Here is a 25,137-nt window from a genome sequence, read left to right as displayed (position 1 = left end):
GGTATTTACCACTGTACCCCATGCTTTTCAATTTGACTGCAAAAGCCGGGCCTTGTCCTGTGGAGCATGTGAGGATGAGTAGCCTGTTCTTAAAATAAGTGCTGTTGACCCTAAACGACCTCAATAAGCGGACAGCCATGCCGGTCCAAGCCGCATTACCTGCCCGGTAAAATAAGGACAGGGTGAAGACACTGCACGATCACGTCTGTAGGATTGTGCCAATTCAGGAGCAGCCTTCATCCTGAAGCCAAAATATATCCTCAGAACATGTTTGAACTGTTGGATCATTCAGTTCAACTCAGGATAACCAGCATTCTGCAGTTTATGGATTTGCACAGAAGGCCTATTTGGAAACAAGTAATACTAAAACTGTGGCCAGTGAAACTGGATTGGATTCGGAATCCAACATCTTATTTTCAAGGTGCACTAAGCAGAGGCTCTGTTTACACCTGGTATTAAGATGCGTTTTGGTCAACTGGATCACAAGTAGACGAGGGAGACACATTCCCTTTTTCACCTGGTGTTTTAATCCGTCTCTTTTGTCCACTTTCAACCACTTCTGTCCTGATTTCTTCGAGGGGAGGGTCTATGGGCAGGTAAATGTTTCAGATCATTCGATCCAATGGACAAAATAATTTCACGCAATTTACATATGAATGCGACCGAAGACGATGGAAAAATATACAGAGAGCATCAGCTTTTGTTTCTACTCTGACGCTCAGAAATGGTGGGAGAACATTGTGCTTGGTACATTTTTCTTCTTCAAACCAAACTTGGGTCCAAGTTTAAATCCCGTCTGGCTAGAGCGCTTCCCATGTTTACACATTAGATCAACAGGCTGAGAGTAGACTGTCTTTTGTGGCTGTTCGTATATGTGTATATATATATATATACTGTATATATATGCATTCTTTTCCATGCATGTGTGTCACTCCTATTTCATGTCATGCTAAGCTTTGGCACCATTCGAGGATCAGCTTAACTGACTAGCTGGTCAAGAGCAAGAGTTAAAGTGTTAAGTAAGGATGTTATCAGATTACACTCCCCTTTTTTGCCCTGTGAGTTTAACCTGAGCGGGAAACAGTGACAGATTTAGCAAATCACACCCTCTCACATTTTATACATTTCTATATATAGTGTTGGATTTTTTTTTTTTTTTTTTTCTATGGCATGGTTTTCTCTCTTGTAGAATTCAAGTTATTTTATACATATTTACGAACGTTTTCTGTATAAACACTCTGTACTTGTTAATCTTTGGACTTAAATGACATTTGAGTGCTGGTGACCTCGCTGACTGATTATCAAACTGCATTTATCAAACTTGCTGTGATGTTCACTATGCTCATATACTTGATCTTATTCAAAATATATATTTATTTTATTTTTTCTGTTGTTAATTTTAATTTAAGGGTTCAAACAAATGACCTCTACAAAACCTTTTCTTTGTAGTGAAAGAATATAGGGACCAAATGTAACATGGGTTGGGGATAATTATAAAACAATATGATGGTTAAGGACATTTACCTATTAGTTACCGGTAGTAGTTCATACTTTAATGTCACAGGCAGGAAATCACCCTGTAGGTGGTCAGAGAAGGCTTAGCATTACACTAATACTAAAGAGCCACTTAAAACTGCAAATTGACCTGTTCACCCTCCACAGAGTTCAGACCCTTATTAGCCGAATGGCAGTTTAGTGCAACAGAACAAAAAGCTACAAAATAATTTGAAGAACTGCTCAAAAAGTATGGAAAATTTAGTTTCACATAAATGTATTTTTTTTTAGCCTAAATATTGGTTGTAGCAAAAACATTACACATACAAAATGGCTTCTTTTCAAACCCCTTGCAAGGCTTTACGTAATGCTAAAAGCTAAATTAAAAGGGGCCGCACATTGTAAAGGACTTTTCCAACTGTTAAATCAGGGTTTTGGGAATAAAGATCTGACCAGATTGAATTGAGGACAGTCACAGCATGTGCAGAAAGAATTAGGGCTGGTGTCCTGACTGCCAAGGATATTATGTGAAGGCTGGGATTCATCGGATTAAATCAAGCAGCTTAAAAAAAAAAAACTTTTAAGCACCATTCCCCAAAACAAATTATAATACAACATGTCAGAGCCAAACTACAGGTTTTTGGCAAAAAGTCCCAGATTTACATAATTTCTAATTATGTTGTGAAGATCAGCACCCTTCACTGAACAAAAACAAACCTCAAGATATGGCCAAAAAAAAAAAAGTTTGAATATTAGAGGCAAAAAAAACATAACCTCTTGAGGGTTATTATGGATTAGTCTGGCATTAAGGTGAAAGCAAAGTATGTGCTAGTGTAGATGAAGGAAAAGGGATTTTTCCCAGATTATCTGTAATCACTTTCATGTCAGGTTCACTCCAAGTATTGGATTCTGATCTGTTCCAAAGAGATGCAATTCAGATACAGCTAGCAGGTGCCCAACTTTGTGGGAGAACAGGATCAGGTTTTATACGAAGCCATTAAAGTTTGCATTGAAGGGCCAACAAAAACGCCTTGCAACAAGTCAGAACCACCAAACAACTGCAACTCAAGACCCATGACAAGCCAATTAGTTGGCCAGTTTTAGAACTTGTATAATTATGTTTCACAAACACCATCGAGTGTTTGGAATTAGGAAGTACCAATATCAGAAAAGCGAAGTTATAAACGCCATTTAATAAATACACTACGGCAGGCATTAATTCAAATTAATCTGAGAAGCAGACTTAAGGGACCAAAAGAGTAGTTTAAAGGAGTTTTAATAATCACTTTAAAACACTTACAGGTCTTCAAAACAACATTTAAAACGTATAAATACTTGGATTCAATAGTGCACTTTGAATCTTGAGCACTTCACTAAATTATAGAATTAAGATAAGACCTGGGTCAATAACCCAAAGTCACATTAAAACGGTTTAAGAAACTTCAAACTTAATCGTCCTCTCTGGAAATATCATCACGCCTTTTAAGAACAGCCCTGTAAAGAGAGGTTCCTCTAGCCTGGATAAAAGTAACAGTCAGCTGATTCTTGTTGACCTCCATGTGGGCAAAGCCACCCAAGGTGCCAGCGTCACCATTGAAGAACTTGAGGTAGCCTCGAGGAACCTTGTTGCGGTGCCGCACGTCGGGATCCATGAAGTTACCAGCTCCGCTAACCACATAACCAATACCAGACTCCTTGATGTACTGAAATGGCAAAGTAGAAGTCAAATATCTTGAAACAAACTAAACTTGATCAAAAGGGTTCTAGTCTACCTACTTGGAGATTGTGATCATGGCCACACAGGTAAGCAGTGGCCTTGTACTTCTTAAGCAGTGGTCTCAGTCCCTTTAGCAGACAGTCGGTTGGCCCATGCTCTGATATGGACCACACCGGATAATGGCCAGCCACCAGGAGATAGTCAGCCTTCGACTTTGCCAAGCGTTCCTGAAGCCACTGCAGTTGTCTGTTGGCCTGAACACCACTTTGGGGAGCTCTGGGCTGCTGGTCAAGGAAGTCGTCAGAGTTGCCACACAACAACACTGTGTCCAACATAATGATCGTCAAAGTGCGGTCTGATTGAGGAATGCGGAAGTTCATCTCATAATAGTAGTATGGGAAGTTCCTATGAGAAAGAATGAATGTTAAAACAGCCTATTTGGACATGAACAGTGTGTCTGCCAAGTCAACACTAAGTACAGCTGTATTAACAGTAGAATAGCACAGCAAATTGGCTTATGAGCCAGGAAACCAAACTCAATTAGACATGGAGGCCTAGATACGTTGGCTCACATACCATCTCTTTGACTTTTGGCTGTACTCAATCTGAGCAAGGACGTTTCCTGCATGGTCGTGATTGCCAGCAATGACGTACCATGGAATATTAAGAGAATCCTGAGTGTAGACGTCTTCAAACGTGACCTACAAAGAGCATAATGGGACTGTGGCCTACATTAAATTACACTCATTTGCACTTTCTAATCCCAGCACACAACTATAAATGGTCACACCAATAAATCAACCACTTGACAAATTAGCATTTAACAGTTCAACAGTAGGCATGCTAAAACTCCAAAGATGCACAAAAAAAAAAAAAACATTTACAAAACTCTAAACTCTCAAAGCCAAACCTGGAATCTAGGGTCGTTGACGTCACTGACGCCCTTATAGTAGAAGTTGTCACCAAGCGCTAAAATGAAGTCTGCGCCCATCTGGGAAGCGGTTTTGGCCATCATGCGGGCAGTGGCCTTCTCTATGGGGGTAACATAGGGAGGATATGGCAGTCCACCCCAGTCCCCCAAAACTAGGAATCTGATGGATGACTTGTTACCTGATTGAGGCAATAAACGGGTAGGTATGTAAACACTTGGTTACAAATATCCATAACCCTTAAAACCAGGGTTTGGGACAAAACATACTTTAACACAACTTAACACAGATACTCACTTCCTTTAGCTTCCAGGTCAATGAATGAGGAGTTGTAGCAGAGGACCCCAGGGAGAGCAGTTAAAAACACCAGCATTAGTGGTGACGCCATCTGTATGGAAAGACAGAAACAAAACCATATAAAGTTCACTAACCAATTCCCACACACACGAACTGAAACACAAAACTCAAACAAACTCATGTTGAAAGAAACCACCTACACCAGCAGCTTTTGCTCTTTGAGAATCCTCTCTCTACACCTCATTACCATTCTACAGCATTACCTCTATATTTATACCATTCTGATCATCAAAAAGCCATGCCTTGATTTCAATTACAGCTGTTTTCTTTTACCCTGATGATCAACTTGACCAATGGGATCGTGGAAACCCTGAAGCTGAATTTTAAATAGCATAAAACACTCTTAAATTAAAGGTACCTGTGATAGAAATATTTTATTTAATGGTCTCAGAAGTGGTAAAAAGGGTGAAATGTACAGAAAAATGCAGACTAAGGATGATCAGGTCAAAGACCATGTAGACTTACCCAAAAAGTGCTTAACACAGTAGAACTAACAGTCATTTGATAAGCTTTGATCATTTCAAACCAATCACCAGAATGAATCACAGTGAAGAAGACTTGAGTGACATTGATTTTTTACTCAACTGTTTGATTTAAATGTACATCTTTCTATCCAGGATCTCCCAGCTGTGTATAAAACTTCATTTCTACAAAGAGCAACGTGGGAGTCGTGTCAGATACATGCCAATGGGGAATAGAAGTACCAAAGATTCTAAGCTCAAAAAAAGACAACAAAAGAAACAGCTCAAGTGTGATTGAGGTAGTGATAGTAGCTTCATGACAGGACTTATATTTCAGGGAAGTATTGGATTGTATTGTAATTCAGGTAATTCTGGGAATTACCTTGAGATACTGTAGTATATTATATTATTGTATTTACAAATGGTAGTTGTTTGAGTTGTCAGTGGTGAAGAAGTCAGATTTAGTAGGTTGTATTCGTATTACTAAATTTTACTATTACTAAATTACAACCTACTAAATTTCCACGACATACCAAAATGGGGTTTTCACAGCAATGCCATGGAACAACCATTTTGAGTTCCACGAAGAACCTTTAGTTAAGACAACAGTTCTTAAAAGAACCATTTTTTTTTCTTAGTGTGAAGAACATTCGAAATCTAATCTTAAGAACCCTTTTCCACTATAAAGAACCTTGTGCAATGGAAAGGTTAAAGGTTCTTAGTGGAACTACAGATGGCAATAAAATACCTTCTTTTCTTTTTTTTAAACAGCAGCACACTACTCTTAATATTTTTTTTACCATATCTGTAGTATGCCAGTATTCTGAATACACAGACATGCAAACATGTACATATATACAATTTCCCAATGATGTAAAATACGAAATACCGTTTTAGTTTAATTATCATTTAAACAGTATAATTCAAACAGAAAAAGGGGAACTGTATCCTAAAAGTTGCCTGACTAAACTATAACTGAGAAATAGACAATAGACCTGTGGTTATTAAAAAACTATGGCTATATAAACTTTGACATTATGATTATCCAGAGCAGATAAATAAGACTCACAATGTGTGGCTTAGTCCTTGATGTATCCTTGTGTGAGTGATCCCTCCAATGGATGCTCTGTTTCCCCTCATCCACTATATATCAGCTCCCATATAAGGATGGGTGTGTGTATGCATGTGACTTAACCATGCAGGAAAAGCATGTTCCTACTGATTCAATGACCACAGACTCATGTGACAAATACATTTGTTTCAAACACGCCAAGATTAACGTTTCCACTTTTGTATTACTTCTGTTCTGTTTTTCTGTTCCATTCCCATTCGGATGTCAACCATAGACCATAAATGCTGTTTAAATCATATCAACATATTTACACAATAAAACCCGTGAAATGTTTTGTGACATTTAGTTCCCATCAGCTTTGAGGCTATATGCTAGTTGACAAAATGTAGAGCATCAGGCACAGACGTTTGGTGACACAGTCAGCGTTCCAGTTCATCCCAGAGGTGTTCAGGTTTTGTGTAGGCCAGTCAAGTTACTTCACACCAATCATATGGACTTGTTTTGTGCACAGGATCATTGTTATGCTGGAATAGAAAAAGAGCCCTCCCAAAAGTGTTGTCACAAAGTTGAAAGCACAGAATTCTCTAGAATGTTATTGTATGGCACAGGATTAATAACTGTTCTCATAAAAATGACTGGAAGAGCCTATCTGTTAATATCTTAAATCTGTTGAGGGATAAGAGGTGTCCACATACTATTCAGTCAGTAGGCTAGAGAGTAAACATTTTATATTTCAATTTAAAATTCATAAAACAACTAACTTTATATTTTTATCGAGGCACACTTCAATAATTAACCATGTAAAACCTAACAATATAAAAGTTGTTCTTATGCTTAATCACTAAAGGTTTCACAACACAGGTATACCACGACCCAAAGGGTGGTCTTTATATTTGGTAAAAAAAAAAAAAAAAGTATACAAGAGGTATGAACATGTTTCAAAACTTATGTCAAATGAATCAAGAAAGCAATTAAAAATAGAAAAAAAGGTTTATTTCTGCACAGGTCAAATATATGACTTACAACATCCACCTCAGAGAACAACATTTCCTGCACTTGCCTATTTAACAGTGAATAGCTACATTCTACATAAAAGACGATACCAAGATTAAACCGAGTAACGCAAATCAAACCTCTTAAAACTCCAAACAAGGAACAGCTTGAGTGGTTTCAGGGAAGTAAACAACAAAGTATGTTCATTCTACTGTCCACATTCAGTCCAAAAAGAAAAAGAAAAAAACCTGCAAAAAAATTAGAGGCAAAATAAGAGGATGGCTATAAATATACCTTTGGGGAAAAACAGCATTATGTGACACTTAATTCCCATTTGAGTCACACCAACCATTCAGGCACAGACAGAACTTCCACCATCCTGATGTATTATTTCCTGAAACTAGTGGTGAATCAAAACCATGCTAATTCAGTTACCGAGGTGCAGTTCAAACGGCAAAAGTAACACAAACAGTATAAAATCTCAAAAGGTTCACAGAGTCAATGTTTCAACTTAGTAGGCTATAGAATTACAGAAATGACTTATCAGTTGTTTGAAAAAGCATCTGTACATCCTCAAGCTGGGAGAGCACACGGAACATTTATCTGTATGTGTAGTCTGTGGTACTGGCTCCACTGCTGTAGCCGCCCAGGTTGGGATAGGCGCTCTGGGTGAAGCTATAGCTCTGATTAGTTGTTCCAGGTGGCCCGAATGTTGCTGTACCTGGTGGTCCGCTGTATGCTATTAAGAAGAAATCAAGAGTTTCAGGTAGTTCGGTCTTAAATTATTACATAGCATGTCAGCACTGAAACTCACCTGCATAATTGAAATCAGGTGTTCCTCCCATACCCATGCCAGCCCCTTGATATCCATAGCCGTAGTCTGGTCCAACAAGAGGAGCTTGTTGATTTGTTGTTTTGCTCTGGTTTTGATTCTGATTCTGGATCTGACCCTGGCCCTGACTGAGGGGTTTTTTGAATTGTGAATAGGATTGGGAGTACTGATTATAATAGCCAGTCATTGGTGGAGGGACAGCCTGGTAGGTGGCCGCGCTGATGGCAGCGGTTGCAGACGGGTCCTCCTGGGGAATCATAGGCGTGCTGGAGTTGGTAACAGACATGGCTGGGGTCAGTCCAGCAGTAGTGGTGGAGCCTGAAGAGACAAATGGATAGAGGTGTTCAGTAGACATCCACATTAGAGGAACAGGCAATATGCCTATAATGACATAACGTTATGACAAGTCACAGTCGTAGCGTTGATCATCTCCTAACAAGGCCACATATTAAGATCTGTGTAGATTAGACCGTAAGCAAACAATCTTGTAATTCTTGTAATCAACGTTTTAAATGCAGGAGAAATGGCCAGGAATAGAGACCTGAGCTGAGAGACTTTGACAAGGGTCAAATTGTTATGGCAAGGCGACTAGGTCAGAGCATCTCGGTGACAGATGCCTTCAGGGATTTTGTAGAGACCATGCCTCGGCGGGTAGACCCTTTTATTTTTTTAGAAACTAACAAGCTAAGAGGAGACTGAAGCATTTAATGATGTTAGCGTACCAGCAAAATTGCCAGTGTTGAATCCTCTGCCTCTACCTCTGCCTCTTCCTCTACCTCGATTGCCTGCATTGTAAGGTACTCCAGCCATACCATAGCCCTAAAGAGAAAAAAAAAAAATATATATATATATATATTTTTTTTTTTTTAACAAAAGGACAAAATAATATTAGACAAAAGGCTAAAAGAAGCTCCATGAAAACATGTCTTTACCATAGGAGGGAATCTCTTTTTCTTGAGTGGGTCTGCAGGAGAACCTTCTGGAAAGAGCTGTTCTAAAGCAGCAAGTGCTGCGTTGGCTTTGGCTAATTTCTTATTTGATCCAGAGCCCTGGAATTTCTGCCCATCAACCTCCACCTAAAAGAGGGAAAAACACATGCACATAAAATATGCATAACAGCAAGTTTTGTTTAAAGCGAGAACAGCCGGAAAACATGTCAAAGGAGTAGATTTTAGCAGCAGGACTGTCCTTTATTCAAGGAAATTATCATGAGAAACGGGATTGACAGGAGCATGCATTAACATGAGCAACGGAAGGAATATATATATAGTTTTTTATAAATAAGAATATATTGCAGAATGATTGCACAGTTGCTCACACTCTGATCTGGGGGCTGAATGACAGGAATATAAAGATATAGAGAGGATATAGGTTTTGTAGCTGCAGTGCATTGTTTTCCACAAGTGAATGCAAACATAAATGTATAATATTTTATTAAAGTATTTGAAATTAAATTTATGGCCTACCAAAAAAAAATTATGATATGCCTCGTAATCACTTACAATGCATCTCCAGCTTCATATGGTAAATAAAAATACGAGGTGTTCTTGCAATACTGAGTCACTGTAATAAGTGATTTATAAAAAGAGCTGTCGAGTTTGGTAGGAAATCTCAGGCTTCTGTCATTCATCATTATGTATTTACGTCATATCAAAGAAAACAAGTTCTAGCTACACACAATTTCAGTGTATGTTTAAGAATATAGGATTTAAAAAAAGACGCTTGAAACATGGAAATTATTGAAACAATTTATTCACATAACATATACTGTTGAGTTGCTCAAGTTGTCTTTGACTGACTGGGTTCCTAGAGAAAAGGGAAAAAAGCTCCGTTTTAACAACGAATTATTGGACATATGACGAGCGATTTGTGTCGATCTACCATTGATGAATTACTGCTAATATATGTTTTGATATTTTCTTTAGTGTTTATATATTTGTTTTCTGTTGCAGATAATTGAAAGTACAAATGTGGCCTGCTTTTTAATTTGAGCAGCAGGAAACAAAAACAGTAAAAAAGAAATCCCCAATATATTTAGCATTATAATGTCATTTTACTGTCTGAACTCTTTTCTTGTATTTTTTGCTTGTTTTGTTGTTGTTGTAATTTTAGGTTGCATAAACTGCATCTGAGATTTAAAACTTGGGACTCTTATAGCCTCTATTCTCCCCCATTAATGGTATGCAGGGCATATACAACTAACTTTAACATTCATTATTTTAATTTTACAATAATTAATGGATTAATCTAAAATTCCCCCCCCCCCCTTTCCACTTTTTATTCATTTTATACATAATTTGTTCCCGTGATGACAAAGCTGAATTTTCAGCATCATTACTCCAGGTTTTAGTGTCACATAATCCTTCTAAAATCAAATATGCTGATTTGATAATCAAGAAAATTCTATATCAATGTTGAAAACAGTTTTACTGATTAGTATTATTGTGGAAACAGTGATGTATATATATTTTTTTCAGAATTCTTTGATGAATAGAACATTCAAAAGAACAGCATTTATTTGAAATAGAAATCATTTGCAAGGACTGTCACTTCTGATCAATTTAATGCTTCCTTTTTTTTTTAAACCCTTTCTGACAGCAAAGTGTATAATACACTCCAAACGTAGCACAGACCCCTTTTGCTGTAACCATGCACTGTACCATTACTTCCCCACTAGGTACCACCCAATATGTCTTTGCAACCCATCATCACTAGCTTTATTCAACATGTCTAACCTCAATGGTGAAGGTCTTGTCATTGAAGCGTCCCTTGACAGAGACAAGTTCATATTTCAGACTTCGCCGCTTCTCGTTGAGCTCCATGACAGGATTCTTGCCATGTTTGGTGAGGATGGGTCCACCCTGCAAGATGAAGTGGAACCAATCATGCCAAACCAAACTCCCAGAGTGTACAAACACATCAAACCCCAAAGCTGTTTAAGGTCTTAGGACGCTAACCTCAGTGCCGTCATCAGACGCTGAAGGAGTGGTTTCATCGGAACCAGAGGCTGCAGGTGCGGCAACTGACTGGCTCTTATTTTCATCAGCAGGTTTAGTTTCAGACGGCAAGGGCACACCTAATGCCAGCAGCACCTGTGTGTTGTGAACATGGCATAGACAACAACTGAAATTTACAGTTCATTTTTCACACTTATATTACATCTTGTAAAAAGGCACATAAAAAAATCCCCTTTAAAATAAGTCTCAGGTGTCCCCAGAATGTGTGTGAAGTTTCAGCTCAAAATACCCCACAGATCATTTAATACACGATGTTGTAAATGCCCATTTTTGAGTGGGGGAAAAAACATGCTGTTTTCGTGCATGTATTTTTAAATGCAAATGAGCTGCTGCTCCCTGCCCTGCTTTCCAGAAGAAGCCGGAGCCCTTACAGCTCGTGCCTCGGATACTCTGCCAAACACTAATAAAAAATCTGTTTTAATTTAATTATCACTATCGCAGTCACGCTCACGTGACATTACAGTTCTTCGTCATCATGAAAGTTTGTTATCTGTATTCGTTTTAAACGCTTATCAGTCTGAACTTCTGATACATGGTTTTCTAAACGCACACATCCGAAGCACGTGCACAGAAATCTGGCTGTCAGACAGCGCGTCCCATGAGTATCAGCAGACTCACTTTCTGGGCGACATGAAGCTTGGCGCTGCGTTTGGAAGGGCCTGTAGCCTCATACGTTATCCCATCCACCTCCACAGCCATTGTGAATTGAGGTTCATGTTCAGGCCCAGTCTGTGATGCCAATCTGTAAAGGGTCCCAGGCCGGAGCTGGTTCAACTTCATTAGGGCATTTGCTGGTTCGCTCTTTTCTGCCAGGAGCAAGCAAAGGTATATAGGTCTTATTTCAATGAAAGATGAGACGCGCTATTGTTTTCGACTATTAAATATAAAATTAGAGCAGGGTAACAGAAGGGGATGCAAAAAAGATACTGAAATTGAGATGCAAACCTTTTCTTGGAAATTTCGATTTTATTTCAAGATCCCCAGCATCATAAACTTCCCTTGGTCTCTTTGCTGGGAAATCACCCACTGCAATTTAATTTAATGGAAGGAAGCATTAAACAGGATAACGGACATATGGAAAACAGCCATAGGAGTTCATAATACCATTTAGAAAAGGTCTCTCTCCAGTGCACCCAAAACATTGACCCATCTTTGTTTTCCGTTATTCAAAATAAAACATTTTATGTTTCAATGTCTATTCAGTGTTCAGCAACTTGTCCCACCTTAGAAAATGACAATGTGAACTAAGCCTGTAGTTTTCATGCAAGTAGTTTAAGCAGTCCTAATAGGGTTTTTCTACATATAGAAGCTTTACAGATACAGAATCAAACACAGCTTTTTAACTCAAAGAGAGGAAACCAAGTAAAACTGTTTTTGAAAAGTCTGTTTAGGACACCAGAAAAAGTTGCTTTGGTACCTCTGTTGTGTCCGATGAGCATTCTAGAGGCTTTGGAATTGAGGCGGTCCATTCCAAGAACTTTGTAAAGCTGCCCAAAAGCTGACAGCCTTAAGGCAAACTAGGGGAGGGAGGAAAGCAACAAGTTAAATGTGAAAAAGTCAAACGTGTTTTCTCAAATATTAGAAATATTGTAAATGTAGCATCTTTATTAATTATATAATTTATATTATATATTAATTAACCATCTTATGAGGCCACTTTAGAAGCCGCCAAGAAAATAAATAAATACAAAAAGGCAATTGCGACTTCAAAAAAGTCTTATAAGATGATAACTTGCAATTGTGAGAATAAAAAGATAAGTCACAATTATCTTTATTTTTTTATTACATGGCAGAAACAAGCTTCCATAGGTCACAGCCATTTACTCTGTTACGGTATTATTACAGTATTTTTTTTCCCCATTAAAAAAGGAGTGATGTTTACATGAACAGTTCATATATTCACCAGTGTTAACAAGAGCTTGATCCGATTAAAAAAATTATGTCAACAAATCTCACTAGGTTGGACACCATTGTTTTGCTCATTTGAAAATATTTGGGAGCTGCAGCAGAGGAGAAGATTTTCAGTGAATAATCTAAAAATTTTCTTTTTTGTCATTTTTCTTTTTTGGAGCTTGACAGACATGGTCACAATGAATAGTTACTGAATAGAATTTAGTGTTCTACAATAAAAAAAAAACAGTGTATAGGTTTGGAATGACATTGGGCCAAATAAATAATGACTATTTTCATTTGTAAAGTTTATAGACTAGTACACTGTAAAATAAAGTCAAGCTATAGTCTAGGATTGCAAGTCACCTGGGCACTCTGGGTAATGTCTTCTCGCTCTTGCAGTGTAAGATGAGCGCCGGCATCAGTGCTGTCTCGCTCACAGGGATCAGAAATGCCTGGACCATCTGAAGAGAAGGGTCATGCTCAGTATGACTCAAAACACACCAAAATATGCTTAGACAATGCTTTGTTTCAGTCTTTACCCTCCATTAGTATCCCTGACGCAAGACACTCTAAAACTCTCCGGAACGCCTCTCCGGGTCCCAGCAGCCTCTCGCTGGTTGAAATGGACTTCTGACACAGCAGCTCAAGAATCTGCAGACAGACATATGAATAAAGAGACATACTCAAAAATTTGACCAGTATATATATTTATAAAAACACTCATCAATGTCTAACTGCAAAGATATATTTTTTGTTGTTTGAGATTGACTCACCCAGCCTTTGAGCGGAGCCCACGTTGAAACACGGGAACACAAGTCCCGCAAGATCCGAATCACGATGACACACGACTCAACCCCAGACACTTTAGCCTGTTAACCCAACAAAGAGCAAACCTGTTAACACTTTATTATGGATCTTGAAGGAACTTCTAGATACTTTTTAGAGGACGTTTTGTATTAAGCAGATCAATCTGGCCAAATTATAGTTTCTGACCAAGAACGAACAAATTGCAACCTGGGTAAGATACATCTGACATTTAAACGGAAACAGGTTATACGCAATTCAGTTTAAAGCATTTATGGACGTTTCAATATTCAAACAGCCTTTAAAAGTATTTCTCAGAGAAGCTCAATGAGCAAATATGTATTTTCCCCAGGTCAAAGGTCAGATTAAGTTACAAGTCGACTTTTAGACAAATAAAGACGGGATGCAAACCTGGAACCACTTGGCCTGGCGGAGAGACGCCAGAGAAGCCAGGCATTTCTGCCTGTCCAGAGCGTCCTGCGGAGAGCTTTCCGCGCACGGTTCTAGTGACGAATGGAGTAAGAAGACAAGGTACAGTTTGACCAAGGGGGGGTTCTGTCATCTGGCCAGGGGGAAGACGCAGTGTCCCAGTACCCACAGGCAAGAGGAAGAGGGGGAACTGTTCAGGTCGTAATCTAACACAAAGCCTAGTATGCACCCCTGTCAGTTTTAACACTGGTAATGACCATCTTTATATTACTCTACTTCATTAGACATTTCACCCTCTTCTTCTGTAAGCCAACTGCGTCCCCCCTTCCGAGACAGAGAGTTTCCAGTTGGTCAAAAGTCCAGCGCCCCTAAAATTGACAAACTAGAAGGCTTGGTTGAGAAAGTCAATTTGCAACCACAGGCAACAAAAGCAATACTTTAATTTAAATGAATTCAGATGTGAACCGGGTAAATACTGCAGCAAAATACATGTGAAACCTGTTCTAGACAAACAGATTACACCTTATTGAGCACAAGTAACAGTTGCTACATAAAATTAAGTTAGCTGCAATTATCTGAAATTGTCTAAAAACAAAGGCACTGTAGAATATATATTTAAAAAAATAAATAAATCAACAAGCACCTCTTAAACTATGAGCCTATAGACTAATTTTTGCTGCAATGCAAACCCTTCGTAACGCTTTAGAGGTGACGTTCGGAAGTTTCAATGTTCAACAGTAAAATGCTGAACAGTAACGAAGACAATACTTGTAAATTTAAAATGCTGAAAGCATCCAGTATTTGGCTCAGAAAGAATCACCACTTATCCAGCATCCAACAATTAAGTGCAGCAGGACTGTCCTGCAGGACCTTTATTTTCACTCTTCTGATGGTACTGAAGGTCTTTTGGGTCCTAAAATGAAAGTGTGAGATCATACCTCCAGATGCCTCTTTTTCAACCTGCTCCCTGACCATAGGCGAGGTCAGATGGATGCTCAGTTTCAGCATGGGCTCGTTTGTGCTAGTAACAATAATAGCAGCCTCTTGGATAGATGGAGTGATGACGTATTTCTCCTCAGTAACATCCTTTCGAAGAAAGTGAGAGGACAAAGTGCATGTCAATTTACTTTCATTAATATTGGCTTATAACAACCCCGCCTTGCATGGAATCACACACTTGAACAGTTCTATACATACACTATTCAAAAGTTTGTCTTTGGTAGGCTCTTATGCTCACTAAGGCAGCAATTATTTGAGACGATAAAAACAGCAATATTGTGAAATATTTTTACAATTTAAAGCAACGTTTCTATTATAGTATATTTTAAAATCTAATTTATTTTGATGGCAAAGCTGAATTGTCACCTGCCATTACACCAGTCTTCAGTGTCATAATATGAAAAACATTCTTATTACTTTCTTGTCGTTCTTTTTAAGCATTCTTTGATTAATAGAAAGTTAAAAACAGCATTTATTTGAAAATGTAAAAAAAAAATGATTGATGTATTTTCTGTCACTTTTGGTTAAATTAATGCATCTTTGCTAAATAAAAGTGTTAATTCTTATAAAAAAATCTTACTGACAACAAACTTTTGAATGGTAGTGTATACATTGCCCCTTGCATGTTTATTGAAAACATTATACAGTTTTATAATGCTTTCAAATATCAATACAAGTGTAGTGTTGTTAGCTCTTTTTAACTTGTTCCTACATTTGAATACATTCTGCAGAAAGATGCCATTTGTTCCTCTTAATGGCTCTACTGAAACACAAGCAGAGCTATTTGCAGACATTCACTGTACTGATAATGAATGCTTATATAATGATAGCACTGAATAATAAAGGGTGAGAAAAACCTTTATGAATTCCGAGAGTTTTCCCGAGATCAGCCTGAGCAGAGAACTGGTGGGCATATCCCTGCAGAGCAGCACCAACTCTAACTCCAAGTTATCTTTCAGCAGGAGTCCTTTAGCCACCAGGCCCACTCTCAAAACACCACGCAGTTTACTTTGAGGTGAATCACTGCTGGAAAAACAGCATGGACTGCAAGCATGAGTCTATACTTCTAACAAAACTGTAATATAAAGTATCTTGCAATAGCTTAAAGAGATAACTCAACCCAAAGTGAAAATTCTCTCTTTTACTCACCCTCATACCATCTCTAATGTATATAACATTATTTCTTCAGATAAACACAAATAATCCATCTCTGTGAGTCCATATTATGCCATTGGATGACTGCCATTCATTTGATGCTTTAAAAACAACAACACAGCGATTGTTTTCTGAAGTGAAACAACAGGTGTGTGTGTACCAAAAATACAACTGTTTTTAACTATAAATCAATGCTTTCGGTTAACGGTCATACGAGCGTTCACAAGAGGGACGTTGTGAAGGGTGACATAGGCAAAAGCTTGTGCGGAAGCACATAGGATGCGATGCCACCTCTTCAATTTAAAAAAGAAATTGTATTTTTCTTACACACACCTATTGTTTCGCTTGAGAAGACATTGATTCATCTACTGAGGTTGTATGCATTACCGTCACAATCGCCTTGTGTGGTTTTTCCAAGTGTCAAACAAGCGAAAGACATTGAATGTCATTATATGGACTCACAGAATGAGAGAATTTTCATTTCTGGATGAACTATATCTTTTAAACATAAAATGAAATGCTATTTTTGAAAGTCTAAATGCACTAGGGCAGATGACTTCTATGACCAATACCCATACCTTTCAGTATCAGCGGCACTACTCTCTTTTTCATTTAACCAATCAGAGACGGACTTCAGGGCACACTCCATATGAGACACCATGCTCTGCACTGCATCCAGCTGCTCTGCTGACGGGTACACCGATGTGTGCTTGGCCTTTATATAGCGGTCCTCGTTCACAAACGTTCGCTGAGGCGGTGGCCTCATTGGTGGAAGCGGCTGAGTAACACAAGTGTTGAGTTAATGACACTGGAGCAGTTGCACTTCATTTATTCATATGTTTCTCAATTTATGCAAACAAAGTACTAGCCTTTTCAAGAGTTCTAATAAATATTGTGTAATCAATAAATTTAACATATTGGTGTGACATACCTCCCCTGAGTGCACATTCTCCTCTTCCCACTTCCTGTACTCAACGATGTAATCATTGTACTGCCTGAGGTCTTCTTCATAACACAAGCAGTCATACCAATAACGCAACTCTTCATACCTGCAAGAGAACTTGAATTTAGTTTCATTGCATCTTTATGTTTATTCAATCAACTCAGTGTGTCAAGAAACCAATCAGTGGATTTAGAGAGTGTTCCCATCTTTTTTTCACCAGGATATTTGTGAATGCTGGACAAAACTTTAAAGAAAAGTTATATAAACCCCCATAAAAAAAATCCATGATTTTAATATTACCTGGAAAAAAAATCAAAATTATAAAATTATTTTGTGCTAACAGGTTTTCCATGGACATTCCAAGCCTGTTTAGCTGTAAGAATAGACTAGGTGTTTTACCGGTCGTAGTCCTGCGGGTGCAGGCGGTAACCCTCCTGCATGAGATTATCCCAGTATAACAGCTCCTCATAGGCCTGGTGCTCGTCCCAGGAGGGTGGTGGATGAGGTGGAAGAGGTCCTTCCCTCCGCCTCTGAAAATGTCCCATTTGAGCCATATCCTTCAAACTATGATCTGCACACAAGTCGCACAATGTTGACAAACAGACAAACCCATAATAACACGCGCGCGTTAATAAGCCAGTGAATATAACGTTAAATGCTTCTCTCTTTTGTGTTTTAAAAAGGTTTAACGTTCTTGGCGGATTTCTTATTAAAACTACACCTTCGTAATACTATAAAGGTCAATAATAAAACATGTATTCAATATAAAACATCTATCGCGTCATAACAAAACATTCGTTATCGGAGAAGCATGCTAGCACGCGCACGAACGAGTCATTTGGTTAAACGCACGACGTGAAACAACCATTCATATTTACCTGCACAGCTGCTAGTGTTAATAAAAAAGACTCGAAGACGTCTTTAAGATCACGTAGACTTTAATATTGCTTGCCCGTGTGTTTCTCTACAAATCTAAACAGATTTGTTTTACTCACCATTCGCTCAGTTTATTCAATGGAAGCGAAAATGCTCAACTTCCGGGCTACGCTCTGACCCCCGCTGCGCATGCGCAGTCAAAATTTTCCACGCCTAGAGGAAGTATATGGAACTGCATTCAGAGATTATTTTATTTGAATAATATTAATGCGTCTTTGCTGCCTTTACGCCAAAACATTTTATCAGTATGAATGTAAAAGATGCCCTCTGCAGATATAATTACAACAACGGCTATTAGCTATTACAATTAGCCAGTGCTTTTTGAGGCATTTTCGTGTTTTTCTTTTCTTTTTTACTTTGCCTAGCCTGTATGATTTCAACCACATAGGCCTGGTTTCACAGACATGGCTTAGACAAAGTCAGGAGTAGTAAAATGTGGATATTTAGCTTTTAGAAATGTGCCTTAGAAAAAAATAAAAATTCTGGTGTGCAACTTGAGACAAAACAATAGCACTGACATATAAAATATGTTACTGCAAGTTGCTTTCAGTGAAGACAGCTCAAACATGCATTTTAGTCTGGCCAGGGGACTAGGTTTAAGTTAAACCAGGCAATAGTTGAATAAGTTTGCCGAAAAGCCTATTTTAAACTATTTAATGCCAGGTTCTGTGACAACTTAAATATAACATGTTTAATCGATGTTAAATAACTATATTAAAAGAAATGCCTAGTCTGTGATCACTTACAGTACAGGGTATTATAATTCTGGCTTTTTGAATATTCTGCTTCTTTGTATTGATTTGTATTAAGTTTGAGCCTGCAGATTTGTTTAGTGTGCTCGATGCTGCAAATTAGTTATGAAGTAAAAACATTTTTTTTTTAATAAAAACTTGTTTCATATTAGCAACAGAAATGGAATTCACACACAGTAATTTGTTTTGTTTCAGTATAATGCTTTTCAATGTAAAAATACAACACGCCTCCAGAAAATTGAAGGGATAACACAAGAAATAAATTATACTATAATATAAACCACAATTCACATGAGCATTTTTGCACAGAAACATATATGCAAGATAAACATAAGAGAAACCCAGCCTCAGAAATATGAGTTTACCTCACAGTTAATATATGATTGATGATCATGCTATATAAAATCTATGATGGGTTAACATTAGGTGAACATTTCTTTTCAGTAAAACAATACTTTAATATATTTTTAGTGCCACTTGTCACTGTCATGTCATGTTTCATGCCCAGGACAGTCGTCATGGGGAACAACTGGTGACAAATGAAAACACTGTCCCATTCCTTGCTACAAAACTGGCTGAATTAATGCTTCAATTACTAACTGAAGGACCAAAACAGTAAATAATTACTGTTCCCTGTTATACTGGCATGAATGTTTCCAGCCAAATCCTTTTTATTAGCGCTCTATAGGGAGTAAAAGGAATGTTCATCTCATGCTTTATTTATCTTTGTGCAAATTTGCTTAAATACAATCTTAACATGCGCACCACATGCTGAAATAAAAGGGGACCACTGAGATCCTCAATGGTATTTAACCAAGTAGGCCTCGTGTTTTTTTACTGATGTGCACTCAGACTCAGACTCTACTGACAGGATTCTTCTCTGAGCTGGGGAAGGAATGGATCTCCCAGCAGCGAAAAGTGCTTTCCTTAAAGTCTGTTTGACGTTTGGTGATGAGGTAAATCTTTTGGAGGATGGAACGGCGAAGAAGAATGTAAACCCATGGGTCCAGTATCTGGTTCCAGGAAGCTATTCGCACCCCCATTATCATCAGGGTCTTATAGGTGGCAAGGTCATCTCCAATAGAGCCCTCATACGAATGTTTCACTGTAATTAGGCCAACAATCTAGAGTTAAGAGTCAAAGACAAAAGACCATAAGGATTATGATTTCACAAAATATTAGGAAATAATTCAACGCCTTCTCTCATCTTGTGACACTTTGCAGACTTGCGTTCATGTGTTTTGAAGGAGGTGTGGCTTAGGTCTCATGCTTTCAAAGCTAGCTTGCTATTGCTAGCCTCTTCGAAATTGCCTACCCTGAGACTTGTGCATGTTTTAATATTGAGACCACTTCTATTATTGATTGCTAAGTATGTGAAGAGAGTTTTAACAAGCATAACAAAAAGTGTTTATAAAAATTGCCAACCTACCTTTATGTTCCAAGTAATAATCCGTTTAAAATATTAGGTGTGTCCCAGTTCGCATACTTGTACGATTCTACGCCATTTTTTGGTATAAATAGTAGTATGTTTTATACTGACAATTCCAAAAAGAAAAAAAGTGCACTTCAAATACCCGGTTGATGCACTTAATTATGCAAAAATGAAGTGAGGAATGTTAGACACTTCATGCACTCAACTCAAGGTAAACTTTAAAATCAGAAATAAAGTCACATTGTAAGAAATACAGCCACAATAACAATTGCACATTAGGTGAACTTTTTTTTTTTTTTTGGCACCATTACTTCTCAAATGAGTTTCCTCAAATCATTTGAGTAGTCTAATCTCATTAGGGTTTATAATGTACTGCAAGATATAAAAGTCACACAGTGTGAAATATAATTGTATAAAATTGTAATTGCCTTTTTTGTTTTGTTTTTTACTATGATGCATAAATGAGCTTTGATGCATTTGCTCAAATTTTTCATTTCTAAATTCTATTTCTAAAATAATTCTACCTTACATCAAGGGTTCTCAACTCTGCCCCTATAGGTCCTGACTCAACTTTCCTGTAGAGTTTTGCTCCAAGCCTGAACAAACTAATCAAGGTTTTCAGGATTATTAGAAAGTTACAGATGCGTTTGATCAAGATTGGAGCTAAACTCTGCAGGAAAGTGAACCTCGAGGGACAGAGTTGAAAACCCCTGCCTTAAAGTGTGTGCTTTGTGCAGTTGAATTATTGCCATTGCTCATACTTACCAGAAGAGGGCTCCAACAGATACAAGATGTGAACATTATGCCCACAAGTTGTACCACCATCTCTATATCATGGGATTTAGCTAATCGACGGTTACAGGGTTTCCTTCGTATCCTCGCTAACACCAGAGTCAGTCCACTTATGGTGTTACAGACCAAAGCAATAGCAAGGGATGTCAACCCCAGTCCTGAGAACAACAAAACAAAAGCTACGTCTGCCTTCTCGGTATCCTCCAGCACTTCAATGAAACACCAGGTTCCAGGGTACTGGTAGGTGTATGAACCCAGCTGAAAGCAGGGCAGAAGGGCAACGCAAAGAGCTGCAAACCAGATGATAGAAAGAGAGAGTTTAGTCCTTGCAGTCGTAACCAGTGAAGCATGGAGCAGCGGCTTTGTCACACCCAAACACCTCTCAGCTGCCATGGCACACCCAAGAAAGAGCGGACACAGTCCGAAAAACACCATGCTGCCCCCTAGAAACTGGCATAATGGGTCCGCCCTGTTGTATTCTTCAGCGGGGACACCTCCAGAAAGATACATCCTCATGACTATTGAACCAGGTATGACATGTCCCACAAAGTCTGTGGCCACCAGAGAGCCGGCGAACAGGAGAAATGCTTTGGATCGTCGACGTAGACGGGAATATGCGTTTGCCAGGATGAGTAAAGCCACAATGTTAGACAGGATCCCCAGGGTCATTGACAACATCGCAGCTATGGGGCCGCTCAGGATCTGTCTCTCCGAGGTGACATTCTCGGGAGGATTGGCTAGGGATGGAGAGGTCACCTGTCCTTCCCATTGACTGTGATTGGAAAATGGATTGAGTGGCGCAGCGCCTGATGAATTGCTGTGATGCATGGCTAACTCAGTGGAGGGTTTAGCTGCGGGGCTCCCATCTTCATGTAGAGCTGTTGGAAGAGTGGAGAAATATCTTAGAACAGATCATTTGAAAGATTGTAGTGTGTTAACTTTAAGGCCATGTATAGGGAACATTCTCAGAACGTTCTAGTTCTCTCAAAGTTCTGAACAAACATTATTCCTGTAACATTAATAGAACGTTCATTCAAAGTTATGGTCTTTAACAATGTTCTCGAAACATTACAAAAACATTATTTATAGTTTTAGTTGGATGTTCGCGTAATATTTTAGGCTACTTGTTTCAGAATGTTAGGAGGACATTGAAAAGTAACGATTCCATAATGTTTGCAAAATGATAATTGAATGCTCTCTTAACATTCATAAAACCAAGTTGTTGTTTTTTTAACTGGATATTTTGAAAGTTAAGAGAACATTCAGAAATAACGTTTCATAAATATATTTTCTATATAATTTTTTTAATATTTAATGGGGATATTAGCAAATATTTTTGTTAGCTTTAAGCATAGCATATGTTTGCTATTTTTAAGAGTGGGTGTTGCCATTTGTAACTTAAATATTTGAGGCTTCCGTTATAATTGACTTTCAAATATCTGTACAAAAACAGTCTTATTAATATTGCAAACTGGCGGTTGTAATTATTTTAATTTATTATAGTAATCATAATCATACTGGTTTGAACTTTGTAGTGTAAGCTGTTTAACCGTTTACTGCACTTTGTCATTCTTCTAGTTATTTACCTATAGCAGAAGTCTCGCACATTCACATACTTCCGCGTTGCAAAATAAGGTGGATATGCTGATATGCCAGTTCACTTTTAGCAAATATATGCATTTAAAATGTAAAATCTCTCTCTTTCTACCTTACCACTTAGTGAATACGTACTTTATGCTGCTCAAATAGGCCCACTAAAGACGTTTCAAGCCAATGTCACGTGACCTCATCGTTTAGTAATCATATTTGAAATAAACACTGCATTTATGCATTTTTTATCCAGTTTTGGGTAAAATGTTTTGTTGTGTGAATATTATACATAATATAATGCAGCAACAGTACATTTTTTTATAAGACTGCAAAATGCTACATTAATAAACCTGTTAACTGGTTAGCTGTAAGTTACATTATCATATACAGAGAAAAACTGCAAACGACTGTAAAATATCTTATAAGTAATTTTACTGCAAAACACTGTCAAATGTTATGTTATTCTGTAAGTCAGAACTATATGAATCACCATATAATATACAGTGAAAAACATTAAAAGAACAAAAAAGTCCCTGCATGACAAATCACATGTTTATAGATTATGTTCTATTTTCTTCTTATTTTTGTTATCAGAGGGCTAAAACAAGTTTTGTGTTATACATTGTCAGTTTCATAGACAGGCCACTTACAATGAACTCTGATTCATCATGTGGCTTTCTATACATTATTATTATGGTGGTTTTCAGAAGCCTATATTAGGGTAAAACACCATTTTAGGGTAAAAAAGCTGATTTTGATGGTTTAAGTAGACTCTAAGATTTAGACCAATATGCCATTCTGTAAAATCAAAAAAAAAAAAAAAAAAAAAAAAAAAATTGTCACATGTAAATTTCTGGCAACCACAGCTAACAGCTTTTTTTTCTTTTTCACCATAAGTTTAAAAATCAGGGATAGCCCTTGATTATGCCCCAACCACACTTCAATATGCCATAGTTTAATATTGTCATAAAAAAAAAAAAAAAAAAACAGAGAGAAGAATTTAAGCTAATGCTAAATTAGGGGAGACATCACACCAAATGCATACAGCTGAGAGAAACAAACAGGCATGTACTGACAGAGCCTCAAATCGTTAAAAACATTCCTGAAGGTTCATTCGCCTGCCTTTGACCTCTCAATGTTATTCTTTCGTCCTGGAATCAACAACTCTCTTGAAGAATGCAACAGTGAGTCATATTTAATTGGTTGTGGATGCATTAAAAATCCAGAAAAATATAAAAATAAGTTGCATGTTGCCACAAGTTCCTATGACACAGCATCTTTGTACAACTCAGTGAAGACCAATGCAATGCTTACCGTTATTTAAGAATATCCATTGGGATTAAAATGTCAGAAACCATGAAGATTGACTAATTTTGTATTCTGTTTTGTAAACAAAAGAAATATTTCATTTAATAAGCAAAGTGGATTTTACTTTTAACTAGTAGTAATACAAAAATAAATTACTATTAAAAAAATCAAATGATGTTTAACAAAGATTACAAAGTTAGCCTATATGAGTAACCGGTGAACGTAGAAGAAAAATGGTGCATCGTCATATCCATTATATTCCATACGAGCGCCTGGTCATCTTTACTTCAACAGCAGAAAAAAGTAAAGCAGAATGTTCTCATAGGTTACAAAATAGTTACCAATAAGAGGATAATATGTAGTTTTTTCTTCAGACTGATAGATTCATATAGTTTCGCGGCGGTAGCCTACATTCCCCCATCAGCCGCGCGTGCTCGATTCAGTCGTTTCAGTACAGTGTGTTTCTGAAGGAAACATGCCGGTGACTTCTGCCTAAACCCCTCCCTGATGAAGCTCACTGCACTTAGGTGAGTGTGAATCACTCTTACCGCTTGAGGTGCATGTTTTTGAGAGAAAGATGCTGCTGTTATTATTATTAGCCTAATATGGGTTAAAGAGAAAATCTTAGCAAGTCATAGCCTATATTACAAACTACTTGAGTAATTTCAGACGTTGGCTTATCATGATAGTTATTTATACATGAAATGATCATTCAAAAATGATTAGCCTATTAATAATGATAAGAGTTTTTCTCTCGTAGTAGGGCTAACCTTGAACATATCAAATGTTTCACTAAACCAGATTTTTTTTTTTTAGATTGAAGACAGGTGTCTGTGTTTGCTTATTTTTTTCAACCTGGCAAACTCGAGTGGCTCCACACTTGTGGTTTGGATTTTGACTTACAGCAAAAATTTTATATGGTGAAATTAAGGAAGGCAAGAGAAAACATGATGTTGAAGTGCCATGGGTGGATTAAAGCGATTTCTTTTCAAAGACCGAATAGCTAATGTTTGGACTTTAATAGCCTATGCACTGAAGCAATATGATTTAATTACCTTTCAGTTTACAAAATAAAATGGCTAAAGTTGATGTGTAAACACCACCATCACAGTAAATCAACAAAGAAATTTGAGCAAGACTATAATGTGTAATATGGTATAATATTATATTAATGCATAATGTAGTAAAATATGTAGGCCTACTGTACATATTTGGACTGATCGGTTCTCAGA

At 37.7% G+C, this 25,137-nt stretch overlaps 3 protein-coding genes across 9 annotated transcripts; all 3 read right to left on the bottom strand.

Moving 5' to 3' along the window:
- Nucleotides 1-2,067: 2,067 nt before the first annotated feature.
- acp5a (acid phosphatase 5a, tartrate resistant) lies at nt 2,068-6,063 on the bottom strand. 3 transcript variants are annotated; one of them, XM_081380725.1, is made up of 6 exons: nt 4,638-4,727; nt 4,438-4,528; nt 4,122-4,321; nt 3,788-3,912; nt 3,271-3,616; nt 2,068-3,197 (listed from the first exon to the last, which is right to left on the bottom strand). In XM_081380725.1, the coding sequence occupies exons 2-6, from the start codon at nt 4,526-4,528 to the stop codon at nt 2,943-2,945; spliced, it is 1,017 nt and encodes a 338-aa protein (XP_081236851.1). In that variant the 5' UTR covers nt 4,638-4,727; the 3' UTR covers nt 2,068-2,942. The 3 variants fall into 3 exon arrangements, with proteins under 3 accessions (XP_081236851.1, XP_081236853.1, XP_081236852.1); XM_081380727.1 differs by lacking the exon at nt 4,638-4,727 and adding an exon at nt 6,028-6,063 and having other exon boundaries at nt 2,399-3,197; XM_081380726.1 differs by having other exon boundaries at nt 2,399-3,197; nt 4,634-4,682.
- Nucleotides 6,064-7,003: 940 nt separating this feature from the next.
- On the bottom strand, nt 7,004-18,153 carry ilf3a (interleukin enhancer binding factor 3a). Of its 3 annotated transcripts, none has more exons than XM_081380693.1 (19): nt 18,091-18,153; nt 17,495-17,666; nt 17,084-17,201; nt 16,731-16,930; nt 15,855-16,023; nt 14,937-15,084; nt 13,981-14,072; nt 13,539-13,634; nt 13,305-13,416; nt 13,129-13,226; nt 12,290-12,389; nt 11,818-11,898; nt 11,491-11,678; nt 10,813-10,947; nt 10,591-10,716; nt 8,788-8,931; nt 8,578-8,674; nt 7,838-8,173; nt 7,004-7,762 (listed from the first exon to the last, which is right to left on the bottom strand). In XM_081380693.1, the coding sequence occupies exons 2-19, from the start codon at nt 17,647-17,649 to the stop codon at nt 7,623-7,625; spliced, it is 2,535 nt and encodes an 844-aa protein (XP_081236819.1). In that variant the 5' UTR covers nt 17,650-17,666; nt 18,091-18,153; the 3' UTR covers nt 7,004-7,622. The 3 variants fall into 3 exon arrangements, with proteins under 3 accessions (XP_081236819.1, XP_081236821.1, XP_081236820.1); XM_081380695.1 differs by having other exon boundaries at nt 15,855-16,020; nt 17,974-18,146; XM_081380694.1 differs by having other exon boundaries at nt 17,974-18,141.
- A 735-nt stretch (nt 18,154-18,888) lies between these two features.
- ptger1a (prostaglandin E receptor 1a (subtype EP1)) lies at nt 18,889-24,706 on the bottom strand. 3 transcript variants are annotated; one of them, XM_081380721.1, is made up of 4 exons: nt 24,247-24,445; nt 23,912-23,977; nt 20,981-21,885; nt 18,895-19,907 (listed from the first exon to the last, which is right to left on the bottom strand). In XM_081380721.1, exons 3-4 carry the CDS (start codon nt 21,833-21,835, stop codon nt 19,638-19,640), a joined length of 1,125 nt encoding a protein of 374 aa, XP_081236847.1. In that variant the 5' UTR covers nt 21,836-21,885; nt 23,912-23,977; nt 24,247-24,445; the 3' UTR covers nt 18,895-19,637. The 3 variants fall into 3 exon arrangements, with proteins under 3 accessions (XP_081236849.1, XP_081236847.1, XP_081236848.1); XM_081380723.1 differs by lacking the exons at nt 23,912-23,977; nt 24,247-24,445 and adding an exon at nt 22,739-22,805 and having other exon boundaries at nt 18,889-19,907; XM_081380722.1 differs by lacking the exon at nt 23,912-23,977 and having other exon boundaries at nt 24,247-24,706.
- Between the last annotated feature and the right edge of the window lie 431 nt (nt 24,707-25,137).

This window comes from Scardinius erythrophthalmus (assembly GCF_964197995.2).
Source record: "Scardinius erythrophthalmus genome assembly, chromosome: 12".
Classification (NCBI taxonomy): domain Eukaryota; kingdom Metazoa; phylum Chordata; class Actinopteri; order Cypriniformes; family Leuciscidae; genus Scardinius; species Scardinius erythrophthalmus.
The sequence above is the reverse complement of the archived record's forward strand: the minus strand, read 5'-3'. Positions and strand labels throughout refer to the sequence as shown.